General features: G+C 47.1%; 1 protein-coding gene across 1 annotated transcript in view; it reads left to right on the forward strand.

Annotated features, from left to right (window-relative positions):
- The first annotated feature begins 1,007 nt into the window (after positions 1-1,007).
- Positions 1,008-19,725, forward strand: part of LOC115405413 (myomesin-1-like) — a 21,309-nt gene continuing 2,591 nt past the window's right edge. Inside the window, exons 1-14 of the mRNA XM_030114983.1 lie at positions 1,008-1,143; positions 4,065-4,339; positions 14,505-14,645; positions 14,722-14,908; positions 14,981-15,138; positions 15,252-15,344; positions 15,420-15,508; positions 16,302-16,346; positions 17,070-17,231; positions 17,321-17,482; positions 18,244-18,385; positions 18,515-18,714; positions 18,870-18,926; positions 19,665-19,723. Of these exons, the coding sequence (XP_029970843.1) occupies positions 4,116-4,339; positions 14,505-14,645; positions 14,722-14,908; positions 14,981-15,138; positions 15,252-15,344; positions 15,420-15,508; positions 16,302-16,346; positions 17,070-17,231; positions 17,321-17,482; positions 18,244-18,385; positions 18,515-18,714; positions 18,870-18,926; positions 19,665-19,723 (1,719 nt within the window). The 5' untranslated portion in view covers positions 1,008-1,143; positions 4,065-4,115. The remainder of the gene's footprint in view (positions 1,144-4,064; positions 4,340-14,504; positions 14,646-14,721; positions 14,909-14,980; positions 15,139-15,251; positions 15,345-15,419; positions 15,509-16,301; positions 16,347-17,069; positions 17,232-17,320; positions 17,483-18,243; positions 18,386-18,514; positions 18,715-18,869; positions 18,927-19,664; positions 19,724-19,725) is intronic.

Genomic DNA, 19,725 nt, shown 5'->3' on the forward strand with positions numbered 1-19,725 from the left:
AACATATCCCTAAATATTAATATTTATATATTCAGACATGATGCAGTTTAAAAAAATGCAGTCTATCTTTACTAATCAATGAGTTCATGTCCAACTGCTTTGAGAGAAAAAAATCGCTTCAATTATTTCCTCCTGCTTCAAGTGAAAGTCCAGTTTAGAGAACAGCGTCGTCCTGGATTTATAATCCTCAGATCATGTAAAAAGTGCAGAGTAGTGTAAACAGATTGATCCCCAGCTTTGTTCCTCTGCAGTTTTCCAGCTTTATTCAGGAGCTGTAATACATGTTAAAGTAGTTAATGAGAGAAGGGAGAGAAGCTGAGTTGTGGTCTCTGACGAATCAGTCAGTTCATGTTTCACCTGCGGCTGAATGGGAAATCTGCACATTTTTATTTTTTAAAACACAAATCAACCAAATTAATCAAATCAGTTTAGGAAAAGTGGAAGATGGTTCGAGCCAAACTCACAAGTCTTCCATTGGTTTGTGATATAATTGATTGTTTCCATGATGCTTTGTGAGGCTCTAATGACCCCCCTCCCTCCAGGTGGTCTAACTTCAACCCGAACCCAGCTGCAGTTCCTCCATGTCTCCAGCAGGTCACAGCCTTCAGTCTCTATCAATGCATCAACATATCAGTATATAAACATAGCAATACATCAATATATCAATAGATAACAAGGCATAAACATATCAATATATAAATATAGCGATACATCAATATATCAATCAAACAATGTGAACAGAGAATGTCAGTGTTCTTGTATCGCCACATTGAAGTGAACTGAATCCTCCCCCCTCCCCCTCCAGGGCAGGGGTGTGGGGGTGGAGGAGGGTAGAGGGGGGGTGGAGGAGGGTAGAGGGGGGGTGGAGGAGGGTGGTGGGGTGGAGGAGGGCAGTGGAGGGGGTGGAGCGGCCCTCCTCAGCTCTCCTGACCCTCCTCAGTGTCTCAGTCTCAGGGTCTAAATTTAAATGTGTCCCGGCCTTAAAAGGTCCTGAGGGGGTCTTGGCATTCTGCAGAGTGGCAGCAGTATTTCAGCCTGTCCACGGCGCCCCCACCCTGCTGCTGACTGAGTCTGCTTCATCCACCTTGGACTAACACACCTTCTCTTTGGTTTACCTCCACCTGTGATCAGAGGATTCCCCTGGTGAGTACCACCACCCACTGATCAGGCCAGACCAGCCTCCGGCTCTCTTCTTCACACTACTGGGTTTTCTCCTGGATTTTCTTTAACAGTCACTTTAACCAGGTTAACTAACCAGGCTTGATTCTGTTGTCACGCTAATCTTCATGTTTAACAGCTGATTGATCGGAAACTCGAGGTCTTCATGCTGACTGAGCGGCTTCTCAAAGTGTGAGAGGCAGCCAAGCTGTTCAAAGATTGAGGAAAAAAGGAAGAGCCGTGCTCTTTGGGAATGAAAACATTCTCCCAGAGCATGAAACAAAACTGTGTCATGACTGCATGGACTGTGGGGGGATTGCTGTGACATGAAATTGAAAAAAAGAAGCATTATGACACTGATCGGGAATTTAACACTGAGACCTTCAAATGTGACAAAGAGGAAACCAGACACTGTGGTGGTAGTGTGTGTGTGTGTGTGTGTGTGTGTGTGTGTGTGTGTGTGTGGGGGGGGGGGGGGGGGGGGTGTGTGCCCTGTGGAGGGACTGGTGGGAGGGCGGTGTGCTCTGAGGGGGGCTAGTAAGAGGGTGGTGTGCCCTGTGGGGGGACTATTGGGAAGGCGGTGTACTCTGAGGGGGCTGGTGGGAGTGGGGGTGCCCTCTGAGGGGGCTGGTGGGAGTGGGGGTGCCCTCTGGGGTGCTGGGGGGTAGTGTGCACTGTAGGGGGACTGATGGAAGTGTGGTGGGCCCTGTTCGTGTGTGTGTTTGGAGTTAGGGGGTGTCGGAGACTCTTTTGACTTTTGGTGGAGTTGGAGACTGTTTGCCTTGTGGGGTGGGGTAGTTGGAGACACCTTTCTCCTGTGGGGGAGTTGGAGACGCTTTGTCCTTTGGGGAGGGGGGGAGTTACAGACCCTTTGCCCCGTGGTGGTGTTGGAGACTCTTTGCCTTTTGGAGGGGTTGGAGACTCTTCTCCTTAGGGGGGGGGGGGTTAGAGACTCTTTGCCCCGTGTGGTAGTTGGAGACTCTTTGCCCTGTGGGGGGGGGGGGGGGGGGGGGGGGGGGGGGGGGTTGGAGATTATTTGCCCTGTGGAGAAGTTGGAGACTCTTTGCCCTGTAGAGGGGGTTGGAGACTCTTTGCCTTTTGGAGGGGTTGGAGACTCTTTGCCCTGTGGGGGGGTTGGAGACTCTTTGCCCTGTGGGGGGGTTGGAGACTCTTTGCCCTGTGGGGGGGTTGGAGACTCTTTGCCCCATTGAGCCTTATCCTCACACTTTGAGACGAACTGAAACACTCTGAGCTTCTGCTCATAGTTCGAGGCTCTTTTATCTCTGTGCTTCTCAGAGAAAAATCCAGTAAAATATCGGGGGGTGGTCTGATGAGCTGCAGAGAAACTGTAGACGATGTGAACTCCACTGACCTCTGACCTCAGGACAGAGCTGTGAGGCTGCAGTGAAGCTCTCATCTGGTTGTTTCTCTGTGACCCACAGAGAAGAACGGATCCACCCAGTCTTTTGGTTCAATCAGCAGAAAAGGACCAAGGTCGATGTGATCTGTGGTTTCAGTGAGATCAGCTGCTTCAGCATGACTGCTCTGAAAACAAGCTGTAACCAGCAAACCAACGCTACATCCAACCTAATAACCCTCATTAACCTTCAGTAACTTCTATTAACTGTTAGAAACATAAAGGAAGTGGAGGGAAGAGTTATAATTCAGGTGAAAACAGAATAAACCTGGTCTGACATGAAGGTCTCACACCTTCAAGCTGTTCAAAAGACTTTCTCGTGTTGCAGACTGTGTCTCAGGGTCACTGATGCAGTTGAAGCATTTCCTCACACTTCAGCAGTTCAGGTTGTTTTTGGTGTTGAGAGAAGAGGATGTGAGGATGCCTTGATTCAGCAGTTCAGTCTCAGCTCACTGAGCTGAGCTCAGAGTCAGGAATAAAGTCCTGACTTTAAGACCAGAATCAGGTGCCGGGTGGACGGTTGGAGTTTTTCAGGTTGGAGTGAAGATCCAGAACAAGTGAGAAGTGAGAGCTGAAGGGAGGACAGTGTGAGCTGGAGACATTACCGCCCTGGAGCACAGGTTCAGTCACCAAGGAGAGGATGGCCCAGCGATACTTACACCTACAATTATTCAACTGGAGCCAAAATACATTTTTAACCTTCAAAATAAAAGAGCACAGCCTGTAAAGTTTAGATATAAGTGGTTTTATAAACTTGTATCCCATCTCTGAAGCTTCATAACCACACTCAGCACATCTTCAGCTTTCTTTTGTAGCTATTTTTAGCATTTTCTGTTTGTTTTTAACTGTTTCAGCAACTTGGGATTTTTTTATTCTGAAAATAAAATCAGGTTTTATTTTATTTAGACATTTTATTCCATTTTCAACATTTTTTTAACCTTTTCTAGTTTAGCAGGTTCTGATTTTTTTTAATCCAGTATAGTTTTTTTCACAATTTTTAGCAGCTTCAGCAGTTTGTTTTGTTTCAGCTGCTGTAATAATGACTCTTTGAGACATTGAGACTCTTTTACTTATTTGACCTCTTCTAGACATTTTAGCTGTTTTTCGTTTCCAAACCATTTCTGTCTATTTCAGCCATGAGATGAGAATCACTTTGATGAAAAGAGTGTTGTGTCCAGAAAAATGAAGATCAGTGGTGTTTCATGATGGACTCTCTACATGCATCACAGTGGAATCTGGACGGAACCGCCTCAGAGGAGCTGGAGAGCCACATGTGGCTGCACAGCTCTCCGCTCACATTCAGCTTCAGGCTACATGCAGATGGTCGCTTTGCACAATAAAAGCTGCAGAAATCACACAGAAGCCGCCTGCAGATCCTGTCTAACCTGGTGCATGTGAGACTAGTCTGTAGTGTAGTTTAACTCATCTTAACCAGTCACCCTCACCTGTTGTGACCAACACCAACCCTGACAGTGAGATTGATTTGCAGCGCTGCGACGGTAGAGGACAGGCGTTAGAAGCCGGTGAGGTGGCCCTCAGGATGTCACAGGCAGTACAAGTGACGCAGAAGAAGCAGACTCACCAGACTCACCAGGAGGTGCAGCGGGTGCAACAGGTGAAGCAGGTGCAGCAGGTGCAGCAGGTGCAGCAGGTGCAGCGGGTGCAGCAGCAGCAGCAGCATCACTATGAGAGCAGCTACCACCTGAGCAGCAAGTCCTCTGTTCAGCAGCAGTCCTTCCTGTCCCACAAGACCAGCAGCCATCGGTAAGAGATGCAGAAACTCCCTGATCTGAGACCAGAGTAGAGCTCTTTAACGTGTCCACCACACACACACACACACACACACACACACACACACACACACACACACACACACACACACACACACACACACACACACACACCAAGCTTATTCAGCGTTTCACGGTCTTTAATGATGGAGGGTTTGATCTAACACACATCATTCTCCTTCAGACGTCCAGACGTTCCCAGCAATGATGTCCAAACCTGTAATTCATACAGTATTGCTTTTCCTTTGCTGAGCTTTCCCTCATTTTCTCACAGTGCATCCACCGCAGGAAATGGATTCTACTGGGTTTTTATGTGACAAAAGGAGAACGAGACATGCTTGTCATGTTTTCTTCACAAAGAAAACTGAGAGGATGTCTGCTTCACTGTGGTCCTGCTGGATAAGCTCCACTCTGTAACATTGTTTGTTGTTACGTGAATCTGGTAACACAGGGCACTCTGGGGACATCACTGCTGTGTAACTCAACATGGGGTTCAGCGTCGGCTCATCTGGTTGTACTAAGGCTTTATTTGACTGCTGCATAGTTGTAATATAATTTAGTTTAGAGTCCCAATTGCTGTCCAACAGCATTTGGGACTCCATATCCATCAGCTAGTAAACCATGGTTGGTAGTTAGATAGGTTCACCTGAATCAACAGAATGTGCCGGGAGAGCTGAGCCAAAGGTAACTGGGCTTCAGTCACAGATGGGGGGAAGATCACACGGGACTTAAATGCACCAGATGATCGGGCTAGGTCTAGATTAACCAAAAACAAACTGAACCTAGTTGTATCCATATAGGAAGGTGTGTCATTTGATTAATGTGGTCAAAGGATAACCTCTATGTTAATGTACAGCATGTTGACATATTTCCAGAGGCCTCGCCTGTATTCTCCAAACTGGGTACCATTACACAACATTTTGAACACTAAACTAAATCATGCTACAACTATGCTATAAAGCGTTGGTCTTTCACACACGGTCTCAATGAAACACATTGAATCTGCTGTTGGACTTTAACAAACGTTCAGGAGGAATCAAAGCTTTGAATATAAATCACTGTATGTGTGTAAAATGTTCAAGTGACAAGTTGTCAGTCTCATCTACGGTTCGTCTGTCATCAGATGTGTCAGGCTGTAGCATCAGGTGATGCTTTATGCATTGGTTTCATATAGCGCCTTCTTTCCAGTGAACTCAAGGTCGCTTTACAATGACATTCTTGATTCACTCCATCCTTGACGGTGGTAGGCTATACCTGTAATCACAGCTACCCTGGGGTAGAGTGGCAGAAGTGAGGCTACCAATCGCCGCCATTCGCCGCTCCAACCACCACCAACCCCTCACTCTGACAGGCTTCCTGGTGTTGCCTCGTGGTCTCACATCTAGGTACAGACCAGGCCTTGTCCTGCTTAGCAGCCCAGATCTGACGGGATCGGGCCTCAGCAAAGCAAACTGGCTGTAGTGTCTGGTGTGTCAGATTCTAGCATCCTGTATGTCAGACTGTAGCGTCCTGTCTGTAAGACTGAAGCATCCGGTCTGTCAGGTTGTAGCATCAGGTCTGACAGACTGTAGCATCCAGACTGTCAGGCTGGAGCTTCTGTTCTGTGAGGCTGCAGCATCCGGGCTGTCAGGCTGTAGCGTTCAGTCTGTCAGGCTCTAGCGACCAGTATGTCAGACTGTAGCGTCCGGTCTGTCTTTCTCCAAGCAGTAAACACTCAGCGTTACATTCCAGCTACATCTCAGTTAGAGCTTCAATACTAAAAGAGACATTTTTATCACTTTACATCTCATCTGGAGCCAAAAAATCTCAGAGGTCTTTTTACAGGTTTACTGAGAGTACAAAAACTGAATTTTAAAAAACTATGATTTTCGAGTGTCAAACAGTTTCATGACATTTTTAGACCATTTAGCTTTTGGTTCCTTTCATAAGTTTTAGCCTTTTTGAGGATTTTTAATGCGCTTTTTCAAAACCATAGCTTATGATGGATTTGAGATCTGTGGTGATTTCTAACATTTCCTTTTAGCCGTTTGTAGTTTCATCGTCGAGCATTTTATTGGATATTTTCTTTCCACATTTCCAGTAAAGCTCAAAGCGCGGATGACGATGGAGGTTCTGCTGAACTTGTTTGTTTGGTTTCTTGGACGTGTCTTCTTTCTGAGAGGTTCGTTTAGAATCTGAGCGTTTCTGTAAAAAAGCAGCAAGTAGCTCTGGGAAATGTTGCAAACTGTTGGACGTGTTGGACTGGATGTAACCCCGACCCAGTGGATCAGTGGTTTCCCACACTCTGAGAGGTCATTTTGTACATGTTTGAGCCCGCACAGCGCCACAGCTGGTGAGCTTGCAGTGTGGAGGCTGTCCCAGCTGAGGGGTTTGAACCAGGGGCCTTTTTCTAAAAGCGCTCAAAGGAAGAATCTGAGCTGCAGAGCGGCTGCCAGATATATTCCTGGACAGCTGAGCTATTTCTGAGCCCAGGAGACGCTCCTGTCAGGGTCAGCTGGAGAGACTCCGTCAGCGGGTGGAGGTCGCCAAACTGTAAGCACAGTGGAGGAGGGCAGGCCAACACACACACACACACACACACACACACACACACACACACACACTCACTGATACACTGATATACAGTTCACAGGAACACCATCCACATGCAGACTGAATGAACTGATCAGATTGATTTCCAGGTTCTTGGACTTTCCTTGCCTTTCCATATCAGGATGTAAAGATGGACCTGTCCACAGGAAGGGTGTGAGTCTGATCAGACTTTACTTCTTGTTATGTCCAGGTAAACACATGCTGATGAGTTCTCCTCCGACAGCCACTCACTCATTTAAACCTGGCACATTAGCTGAGGAGTTCCTCTGCCTCAGTCCAGGGTCTCTTTAGGAGTGACTGGATTCTGTGAGGGAAACGTGCAAAATGAATATCCAGTTAACTGTACTTCCTGCTCTCATAGGTGCATACTATCTGCAGTGGGCACGATGATCCTGGTGTTTATGGGCTGGAGCAGCATTAAGCTAACTGGAATCAGATGTTCTCAATCAGTGTGAACCTCCTTTCTTTCCTCTGTGTGTGTGTGTGTGTGTGTGTGTGTGTGTGTGTAGAGACATGGACAGTATCACAGTATCATCTGGCTCCATCACTTATAGAGCGTCAGACAATGGAGAGGTCTGAAGAACCCATTCAGAGCTCGGTGTGGGTCAGTCCTGGAGGGTGGCGACAAGAACATTCTCCTATCTGAGTGCAGCATCTTTATGTAACTGGCAGGCACTGGGTTTATGAATGTAGAAGCAGAATGGTTTGTGGTGTTCAGTGTGTATTTTTAGAATTCACCACAGTTTAACACACATGCACTGAATCATCAGCCTATGAAGCTGAGTTACCGTGACGAGAACTCAGCTCCTCATATCCTTCATATTGAAATGTTCAAAAACAATCAGTACATCTCCAGGACATTTAAACATAACTCGGTGCTTCTCAGTCTACCTCTGTCATTTCATGTTTACTATTAAGAATTTTTTGAGATATGAAGACTAAAGTTTCCAAATGTATATTTCATTCATCCATCATTTTTGTAAACAATAGCTGTGCACATGTGTTACGGCCCTGGGGCCATATTTGTTTGTGTGCTCTCCTGCCTTGCACCTCACCTCCTTTGTTCCCCAATCAGTCATGCCAGGTGGAGCCAATCAGCCACAGTATAAGAAGGTGGAGCTGCTGCCTGCCAGAGGGAGGGAGTTGACCAGTGGGTCCTGGCCTCCTGCAGCAGCACGTCCTGAGCCAGCTTGTTTGTTCTTTGCCCATTGTTTTCTTTGGTTCTTTTTCCTTTGTTGGACACCTCACCTTTTTTGCAAATAAACCACTACCTTTTTGAGCACCACACCACCCAGCTCCACTGCCTTCTCTTTTGCAACCTCCTGACCCGGAACTGACAACAGCCCTCGGCACGTAACAACATGTAGAAGTTAGCGACCAGCACACTGACAATCTTGTCCAAAATAGTGCTTTCCTCCCCTTCACATGGTGGGGTGGGGTCATGTTGATTAGTATGGTCCCCGTCAATATTTCATACTTTTGGCAAACATTTTCAATTAGTCTTTCCACATATTGGGTTTTTTTTTTTTTTTTGGAGTTTCCTTCACATCCCTGGCAGCTACCTTACAGTGGCCTTACTGGAAGTTTGATCTCTGCACATGACATGCCAACATTTCCCTTCATATCAAAACCCTGATCAGCTGACACAATGTCGCCAGGCAACAGACTGTCCAGAACACCACTGTTCAGGGGGGTGTTTGTCACTTGTATGGCCTCTGCACCCTCTTGATCAGAAGCCAATAGCTTCCTCGGGTGTGATACCAATCAGATATTCACGTGGTTGTTCCTGTAGGAAGAAAACATTTTGGCACGTGCTTTCAGGTTTGATGGCTTCTCTGAAAAATTCAAAGCAGTCAATAATCACTGCTCCTCTGTGTACAAAGGCCTCCACAGACTGATGAGGAATAGCTTTGTGCAGTGTCTCTATCTGGCCTTACAATGGCATGCTTGAGGTTTGCATTCAATGTTCTGTACACTGAGGAAACACGAAGAGATGAGCTACATGCTTTACAGGTAGATTTAAACTAAGCTGCATGAAGGCTAGTGTTTGAAATGGAGTCAGAGTTTTGTTTTGGGTGGACATGAGAGGCAGCAAAAAACTGAATAAAGCCATTAAGGTGACCAAGTTTGGTAGACCAGTGCAGTATTTTACTATATCATCATCTTCTCCAGAGAAGCCATCAGAGATCCTGAGCCCATCTAGTTCACGCCACAGCTCTCGCTTCTCTTTTAATAGACAGTTCAATTCTGCACACCTAAGGGTGCACAAGTCACATTCAGTCTGTGCAATCTCCTGATTTGTGTTGTGGGACTCTTTGTCAGTGTGTAGCTGGAAACTACTGTTTCCTGCAGCCTCCTCTGGTCCTGAATGATTCTGTGGAAGGCTCGTCTTGCCGCTCAGCCTGATGGACCTGTGTCTCAGCTGCTGGCTGTTCGCTCTTCCTCAGCTGTTCTCCATGACTTGGTCTTGCAGCTCGTGCTGAGTCTGTAGCTTTAATATCTGTGTGACCCAGATGTAGGGATGGAGCCCAGTCAGAGCCACTCTCCATCATCTAGTACGTTGGTTGGCCTACAATGGCATGAGAAGTTGACAGAGTGTTTCTCATATACTTTATTTGTTAAACACACTGCATGTAAAACTATGAAAGAGAAACTGGCTGCTAGTTCATTGAGTTTTGGACACAGAGCAGTGAGAGCCACATCGTTGAAATATGTACAGTCTCAGCTTTCATATGGACTGTAGTTTGTACCAGCAGCATGAGCATCATATTAGCTGTCAGCATTTTCTCCAGCTTCAGATGCTCTCCCAAATGAAGAGTTGTTCACTGGTTCAACGTCAGCTTTGCAACGTCAACATTACAAGACAGCTAAAGGGCACATAGGACTGATGTTTATACAACATCTTACCTTAGTGAAAATGAAGGGAGTAAGTATACATGTGCGGGGATATTTTGTGGAAAGTGATGTCCTTGTGTCTCACGGCAGCAACCCAGGCAGCCCAATGTCTCTTCGTTATATCCTCAACTTGCAGTCCGGAGCGTCTTCTCCGGGATTAATGACAAATCTAAAATCACTATCTGCTAATCTACCCTTTCAACTACTTTTGCATCCTTTCCGCAACAACAATGACCAGTTTTCTCACACTAAGCGCAATCCTTGTCTCTGTTCGATGGTGTATTGTCCATCCTGCCATTTACCCCCAAACATGACGTCAACGACCCAAAATTCAATGTGGCATTGTGAGCGTTTTCAGTCACAGACCGCGTTCATATTCTCCTCTTTCTCCTTTTTTGGGACTTCCCTCCACACGCACACAAATGTCACAAGAGTGAGTGCTCCGGCTGGCGTCCACCTGATAGGATGAATGTGGAAGATATTCCAAAGCTCTGAGAATGTGAGCCCCTTAACGGGAGCTTCTTGCGGATTACGTGGATGGAGTGCATCTAAAGGCTCCGTCCAGTTGGGTATGGTCCACCAGCTGTGTCTTACCGGGCTGTGTCCCAGTAGGAGTAAACCGGTGCTCTGTTTATGTTTTGCTAGTGAATGTTGGTGCTCTATTGATGCTTAATTTGCCATGGAGAGCCCACGCTTGTGACGTTTTATTCTTGCGCATTCACTTTGACTCAGGTAGTTGCTGGACATGGGGTGAAACCCTCCATTCCTGCTGAGGAGCTTTCTTGATTTCGTGTCTGTGGCTTCTTTCCCCCTCCTTGGTTCAAGTTCTGATTCCATCTGCTATCTGATGACTGGCAGTGTGAACATGGTGATGGACCACACCTTGTTCTTACCATTCAACTGACTTCTCAGGACTGGGTTCTTTCTCTTGAGGTGCTTTTTAGTGGTTGACGTCCTTCAAGCCCCCTCAAAGTTTTCTAACCTCACGGGGGTTGAGCTGATGCTGAACAGCAGTGGAGACAATTCATGACACTTTGAGTTGTCTTCCAGGGTCAGCTTCCACAATCCCATGGTGTTTTTAAAGGAATACTCTGAAGATTTTGGACCCACACCCTATCCCGATCATTTACAGAGTGAGATAAGCTCATAAATACCTTTTTGTGTCCGTTTGTCCAGTGCCTGGCTAACAGCTGTTAGCATCATAGTTAGCTTAGCTCAACTACGGCAGGTGAAGAGGAAACAGAGCCGGACTGACAAAAGTGGACAAAATACTCCTTCCAGTGGTCCAGGGGATGGCGTATTAGCACGTGAAGTAAATCTGAATGGTTATAAAGTATTTTAAAAGACGTGTTTTTTTTTTTCCAATCCGTTAAAATAATGTTTTGATCCACACAGACCTGCGCATGTACAGTGCTCCGCGGAAGGATATACCGGAGCACAGCAGTAGAAGCCATAGACTCAGCCGCTGTGCTCCGGTATATCCTTCCGCAGCACACTATGCTTGTGCAGGTCTGTGTGTATCAAAACGCTATTTTAAGGGATTGAAAAGAAAACACGTCTTTTAAAAAGTTTTATAACCATTCGGATTTACTTCGCGTGCTAATACGCCGTCCCCTGGACCACTGGAAGGAGTATTTTGTCCACTTTCTCAGTCTGGCTCTGTCTCCTCTTCACTTGCTGTAGTTGAGCTAAGCTAACTATGATGCTAACAGCTGTTAGCCAGGCACTGGATGAACTGATACAAAAAAGGTATTTATGAGCTCATCTCACTCTGTAAATGATCTGGATAGGGCGGGGGTCCAAAATCTTCGGAGTATTCTTTTAATGAAGACCTACTGTCCTGTTGCAGTTCTGGACACTCCACGCCACTATCCATGAGTGCAGTACTGAGCCATAGACATTCTCATAATAAATCCAACTGTTCACATGTTGGTCTGTCTGTTCTTGCAGTCTACTGACAGTGATCTGTCATAGTTGTCATAGCTGGTGTTTGGCTCCTCTGGTCTCAGCATTTGGCCATGTGCCTGTTAAGTTAGCTGCTCTGAAGCCTGACAGGAGGTCCAGGGACAGCCAGCTGCTTGTCTGGGGGGTCGACGTACCAGCATGTTTTAGGTCTCTCAGGTGCAACACACCTGACTGCTGTGTGGGGGGTTCCTTAGGGGACTTTTTTACAAGCTTGATGAGACAAGATTAGATTCAGATATGCCAAAGCATCGAGACGTCTAAAACATTCAGGACGATCGCCCTTCAGGACTGGAGTTGCCCATCCGTGTTGTACAGACACAGCAGGCTGGCATTTGAATGTTATGGTTCCTTCTAGGGTTCTTCATGTGGAGGACTGTTCTACCTGTTCTGATTAACCACTGTGGATGGGTCCCATTCCTCATCAGAGGTCAATAAGTTCATTTGCTCGCTAGTTTCTAGTGACGTCAGCTTCTTCGGTCAGTATTGTATGAATCAACAACTGAGGCCTGGGTGATGTCCAACTCTTCATCTCACACTCTTTCTTGGCTATCTGCCACAGAGGTGTTCATGGATATATACATACAATTTTTTTTTTCAAACTCAGAGGTACAGGCCGCAGCAACTTCAGTGGGCGGGGCTAGCCCATCACCACTTTCCTCGGCTCCAGAGCCAATCATATGTGACTTCTGAGGTTGCCAGACAATCAGGTGCAGCGTTTATGTCTGCACCTCCAAACCGCCACTCACTCCAGCTGTGTTCCTCCGACTGTACTCTAAACTGTCTAAACTGTCCTCAAATGGCAGTCTGCACATCCCCCTCCTCGAGGGAGGAGGGTTAGGGGGGTAAGAACATTGGTAATGTAATGTTATTACACATTTGAGTTACATTTAAACATCCACTGAGAAAAATTGAAAATGAATTACTCATCATTATTATTATTAACCTTGCATAGCTGATGGGCCCTGCCTGATTCAGTTCCTGAAATCCTGCAGATCCCTTGTCAACTGTGAAATATTCCGTGGCGGAATATAAAATTGTCCATCTGGCGTGTCAGGTTAATATTACTTACCTTTTCACTAATGATTTATTGAATGTGGCTCTGGCACAGATTGTTCAGATCAGGAGTCTTTTCCAAAAGAGCAGAGCAGTCGTTGGATGGTTGTCTTTTTGCCCAATCAGACACCAGGAGGAGACATGAGGGAGACTGGAACCAGAGACCTTAAAACTAAACCAGACACTTTGACAGTTTGTCAAAATATGCACCACTCCTCCTTGTCTCACTAGAGGGTGCCTGTGTGGCTTTCTTTTCCTGAGCTGAAACACTTCCTCAGGTTTGTTCAGCAAACATTACTCAAAGGCAGCATGAATTCTGTAGATGACTTCTTAAGCTAGGTTTACACTCGCACGACTTTTTGCCACAATGTTATTGTGGCAAGGCATGCCAATCTGGAGTCACGAACCGGCAGGCTCCCGCACTATTCACGACTAGTTCATGCACAGTTCACGGACAGTTCACGAATGCGCCCATCAGTGTCACGAACTGGCACGACGCATTCACGACGCATTCACGACGCATTCACGCATAGTTTGCGCATAGTTTACGAGCTTCCCGCATTGGCACGACATGGTTGTGCGCGCAATTACGCACGTCATATAAAAAGGTGGCTTCCCCAGCCCCGGGTCATTTTTGGATTTGCTGTGGAACAGACAACATGCTGAATGTCAGAGACACCATCATTGCGAAGAAGAGAAGATCCTGTACCTGCAGCTGCTCTGTGTTGAAGAGCAGCAGAAAAGGCGCTGCCGAGGGCCCCGAGCTGAAGGGGGGTCCCAAACGGACGGCTGACATCAGTCAATTTCAATGACAAATTAAAGGTGCTACACTTGATGCTGCAACGGACAGTGGGTCGAAAATCCCCCACATGGGGCCCTTTTCCGGGTACTCGCCGGTGGCCACGACTGGCACGCATCCTCCCGCATTGTCCCGATGTGTTCACGAGGAGTTCACAGACAGTTGGCGCATAGTTCACGGCCCGTTCGTGATATTTTGTTGTGACCAAAATTTTGAACATTTCAATATTCTCGTCCCGACATGGCACGAAGTTACGACGGGTTTACGCACACTTATGCACACTTCATGCCACTTTACGAGTAGTTTGTGACTCGATTCGTGCCAAATGCGTGGAACAGAATCGTTCAAGTGTAAACCTAGCTTAAGTTTCCACTTTCTCCACTTTGTGACGAAGCAGTGAAGGGCCTTGCGAATTGAGGTTGGATTATGTTCGCTGACAGGCTGATTGGTTGTTCCTACAGTTTAACATGATGACTTCCTTAAAAGATGATTTTATTTTAATCTGAGGTTGTTAGTTTTTGTTTTAAACAATTAGATGCACATACCTTTAAATAGATGAGAGAATATGTATCACTTAATGCAATACATACTGAACGTGTTTGACTCTGCTTTGTAATTAGTGCAGTGTTAATAGTAGCTCCCATACAACTCAATAGAAACGTGTTCACTCTTCTTTTCCAAGGATGTTGTTTGTTGAATTATTTCTTTGTCAGTTTAAGTCTTTGCAGAAGAAAGAACTGTATTGTGACCAACCTGATCATTCTGGTCACTGTGTACTGTTTGTTCTGATTGTTGTTTCTGTGCAAACTCACTCTGGCGCTTTGTTTCCTCAAAGCCTGAAGGCTGTTGTGAAGACAGAGAAGGGCCAGGAGGTCGTTGAGCTGAGCCCACTGCCGAAGAGAGCCAAGCGTACCTACCTGGCGATGGACACGGACAAGGAAGTCATCGGCTACGTGATCCCGGTATTCAGAGCTGAGTGAGTACCAGAGGCAGTGGAGCGAGGGTCCGGGGAGGGCCGCCGTGCCTGTGCTCACCTCCTCCTTCTGTTCCAGTCACGATGTGGTTCGGGGTTTGATGGAGGCCCGTGAGGACGATGTGACAGAGGAGGGGATCAGTTATGTGGCCATGAGGAATCTGTTTGTGAGGGAGGCCCGGGAAGCTATGGAGGTCAAGGTGGAGAAGAAAACTAGAACCACACATATCAGGGAGTCTGCCGAACGAGTGGAGCTGGGAAAGACGGTACGTCCTCGCTTCTGTCCATTCTCAAATAACTCCACCCCTTCACAGCCTGGCTGCTCCATCATCCTGTAGATGGAGGAATGGTCTGAGTTTCGTAAGAAGATGAACCCGGACAGCCTGACACACCGCCCCGAGTTCATCGTCAAGCCTCGCGGACAGACCATCTGGGAGGGCAACACTGTGAAGCTGCACTGCACCGTGGCAGGATGGCCCAAACCCCGGATCGCCTGGTGGGTTCCGCAGCTCATGAGAGTCCTTCTAAGGAGAATGTTTCTGTCCTGAGTTCTCATCTTCAACTTCATCACAACACTCAACAAAACAAACAAGCTGTTGTCTCTTAAAGGTACAAAAACAACGTCCTGATCGATGCCAAGGCCCACCCCGAAAAGTACACCACTGAGAGCAACTACAACATGCACTCCCTGGAAATCAAGAAGTGTTGTGAAGCTTCATCTGGCTCTGCATGTCCTCACAGCAAGGCATCTCTCAAACCTCACTGCTTTACTTTCAGCTGTGACTTCCTGGACACGGCGCAGTACTGTGCCTCGGCCCTCAACATTAAAGGAGAAGTTTCTTCTGTGGCCACCATCGTAGTGAAAAGTAGGTGATCATCAAATCTCTTCCCACATATCAGATCGTTCTCCTGAAGGCGGAGGCCAGGGAACACAGCAGGGCTTTCACCAGCATCCTGCAGGCTTGCGGGAATGTTTCAGTATTCTCTGTCACATGTTTCGCTCAAAGCTCTGAAGCATTCCTGACTGAAAGAGACATTTTTGGGATTTTTAATCCAAATAAATTCACTAATTAAATTTATTTACAAAAACCGTATCTTTAGTTTCATCACGACAGTTTAGAATAGGAGACTTGTTTTTCTTCAACATTATAGCTTTCTACCTTTCTACCTTCCCCTTTCATGTGTGATTTTAGCTATTTCAGCTGTTTTTAGAGTTTATACCTATATAATCCCACTTTGACCCAGGAAACAAGACTCCTTTTGAAATATAGTCTAGTGTCAAAACAAAACCCTTTTTTTCCATATAATTGAGCTTAATGGAGCCACTGTAGAGGGGCGGTAGAGCAACATGTGGCTGCAGGTGACAGACTTCTCCATGCCTGTGCCTGCAGAGCTCTATCCTGCATGTTCTAGTTCTCTCCCTGCTTCAACACACCTGCTTGCATTAACAGGTTCATATCTGGCTCTACTGGGAGCTCGGTGAGGCCACAATCAATAGATTCAGGTGTGTTGAAGCAGGGAAAGAGATAAAACATGCTGGGAAGTAGCTCTGCAGCAACAGGGCTGGAGAACACTGTTCTAGAGACATGATGTCTGAATGCCTGATGTGTCTGAGAACCGTTCCTGTCTGTGGTGACGGACATGTTTCTCCATCCACAGGGTTCCAGGAATGTGAAGAACCAGGTCCACTGGAACCAAAACCACGTGAGAAACCCTCAGATATGTTCTGTGTGTTTGTATTGCCAGTGGTGTGTACACACACACGCACACACACACACACACACACACACACACACACACACACACACACACACACACACACACACACACACACACACACAGAAACCAGCGTTCTGCTGGATCATGTGGGACTGACAGTTCTTTTAAACATGGTGTGGTTATTAAGAAGGATTTACAGTGATGTATTTCTCCTCTGGTTCCTCTTAGAACTCTGCTGCAGTGTTTTTAATCAGTTATTGGTTCTTCATGATAATAGAGAATTATAACAATCAGCTGTGGATGAACTAATGCATTGTTTCTACTCCTTTGTTGTGAGTCTGAGTTCAGTAAATTCAAGGTCTGCCTCACTCTGTTAGGTGATACTGTCCCTTTGCAGAGAAAAAACAGTGTACAATCAAAAGAGAACAGGAAAAGCATCAGTCATTGTCGTATTGCCTTTGGTACTTTATAAAATGTGTTAGCATCTTCCAGGTTGTTGATCACCTTGAGCGTTTTGCTTCAGTGTTACATTCACTAGCTGCTGCTGGTTAGCTCCATGCTAACATGCTCTCAGTCACATTTACCTGGCAGCAGGTGAAACCCTACAGCAACAAAGAGAAGCTCAGCTCTGCTGAAATGTGAAATGTTCTGTGAGTGTAACCCTGGGCTCATAACAGCCTCATGTTTCTTGTCTCTCCATGTGTGCAGACGGATACTCGCCTGAACATGGAGTCACCTTCCAAACAACCATCATCGACAAATTTGAGGTGGCTTTTGGCCATGAGGGGGAGACACTGAGTCTGGGCTGCACAGTCATTGTTTACCCCACTGTGAAGAAGTACCAGCCCGAGGTGGTGTGGTACAGAAACTGTGAGCATGGGGGGGTGGGCAGATTTTTTGTAATGAAAGCTGAACCACACTTTCCACGTGACCACTGCACCTGTTGCCTGTCTCCCCAGCTGTGCCCTTGAAGCCCTCCAAATGGGTGCACACCCACTGGTCTGGGGAGCGTGCCACGCTCACCCTGACCCACCTCAACAAGGAGGACGAGGGCATGTACACGCTGCGTGTCAACACCAAGTCTGGATTCGACTCCTACTCTGCCTACGTGTTTGTTAAAGGTGAAGAGCAGCAGGCTTCATCTCCACCCAGCAGGTCTAAACCCCCCCCTCCCCCCGCGCCTCGGAAAGCCGTTACACAGCATGCCTGGAGGTCAAGGATAAGGTCATGCCACTGCTGGCCACCAGGCGGCAGTGCTGAGCTCTGTCTTCAAACCAGGACCTGAAACCTTTCTGATGACAAGAGTCACTTTTAACTCTTTACACCAAATAAAATTCAGCCACAAAACCCCTTTGAATGAAGAGAACTCAGCTCATAAAGTTTAGTCTTGATTTTCATCCAAAGCTGTGACCTGTTGCATGTGTGAGGGTCCAGAACCAGAGCTCTCTGTTGACTTTTTATTACATCCTTATCTTTTACAGCTTTTGAGCGCTGAGCATTTTTTAATTACATTTTTAGCAGTTTTAGACATTTTTATCAAAGAAGAGATCTTATGAAGAATCCTGGTTTGTAAATGAAGCATAAAAGAAGGTAAAACTCTTTCTTTATATATAATGTATTGAAAGCTTCCTAGAGCCTCAGGATTCATGACCATGATTCATATACTGTAATAAAATGGCTCTGATTCTGAAGGCACTGTCTTAACATTTTCTGCCACTTTCTTGAACTCACAATCACCACCAGATATAAGTGTGAGCCTTGACTTGTGACCCCCAGCAGATCCTGGGAGGTCTGGGACTCGTACGTTGTGTTATTTGCAGTCGGTTGTCTGGACGCCATACGGTGAGTTGGATGAGAGCGCTCATGTCTCTGACCTGTGCAGATGCTGATGTGGAGGTGGAAGGGGCCCCCGTGGCCCCCCTGGATGTGCGCTGCCATGATGCCAACAAGGACTATGTGGTGGTGACCTGGAAGCAGCCGGCGGTGGAGGGCAGCAGCCCCATCCTGGGCTACTACATCGACAAGTGGGTGTGCCTTGAGTGAGAGTTGATTCTGGAGCTGGCGGTTTGCTTCCTGAGGGGACGCCTGCCTCTTCAGGCTGATGTGTCTGCAGCGACGTCTTCCCTGACCTGCTGTGTGCGTCATTTCGGCAGGTGCGAGGTGGGCACCCACCACTGGGCTCAGTGCAACGAAAACCCTGTCAAGTACGCCCGCTTCCCCGTCACGGGCCTGGTGGAGGGCCGCTCCTACATCTTCAGGGTTCGGGCGTTCAACCAGGAGGGCGTCAGCCACCCGTCCCGTGTGTCCGAGCCGGTGATAGCCATGGACCCCTCCGACAGAGCCAGCCTCAAAGGTGGGACACATGTTGAAACACAAGGAGTCCTGACAGTCAGTGCAGAGAGCAGGAATCAATAAGCTAATAATCATGAACACGAACCGCAAGAACCAGAAAAACAGAGCAGGAACACACACAATCCACAAAGGGTTAATGCATCTTATTTCCCACAGCTGGACCGTCAGCACCGTTCACCGGGATGATCAAGTTCACAGAGGAGGATCCCACCGGTACTGGAACCTTTTCACCCTTTCTCCTTTTCCCCTTTTCACCTTTTCACCCTTTCATCTGCACCTCCATTCATCCACTGTTCAGTTCTAATAGGAAGAGAAGACAAGAGGTGAAGAGGTGAACTCATTTTAGTCTCCTGGTTACTTCACTGACCTGGGAAGTTCTGACTGGGTGGTTTGAGGAGGCCAATTTGACTGGGGATGTTTGACTGGGACAGATCGAGGAGGGCAGTTGGACCATCGAATTTGGACCAGAGCAGTTTCACTGGGGCAGTTTGACCGGGGTAGATTGAGGATGGCAGTTGACTGAGGCAGTTGGACTAGATCAGTTGGACCGGGGAAGTTGCACCGGGGTAGTAGGACCGGAGCAGTTGGACCGGGGCAGACTGAGGAGGGCAGTCGGACCGGGGCAGACTGAGGAGGGCAGTCGGACCGGGGCAGACTGAGGAGGGCAGTTGGACCGGGGCAGGACACCTGTCAAGCTGCAGCTCTCCTTCAGATCACTGAGCAGTGAAAATGAAAAGTATATAGAGAAAAAATTTTCTTGAATGTTTGATGTTTTTTCTCCTGTGGGCTCAGCAGTTCATGAGTTTTACCTTCCTGATGCTGACATAACACGTCTAGAGAAACCAGAATGTCAGTGCCCCCCACCCCCACCAGCTCTTCTCTGACTCACTCCACCCAAACACCACAACTCAGCATCACCTCAGGTTCAACAGCAGCGTCCTCTTCCCTCAGTGGGCGTCATCCCTGGAGAGCCCACCGATGTCGTGGTCACTGAAGCCACCAAGAGCTACGT

This window comes from Salarias fasciatus, chromosome 18, assembly GCF_902148845.1.
Source record: "Salarias fasciatus chromosome 18, fSalaFa1.1, whole genome shotgun sequence".
Taxonomy (NCBI): domain Eukaryota; kingdom Metazoa; phylum Chordata; class Actinopteri; order Blenniiformes; family Blenniidae; genus Salarias; species Salarias fasciatus.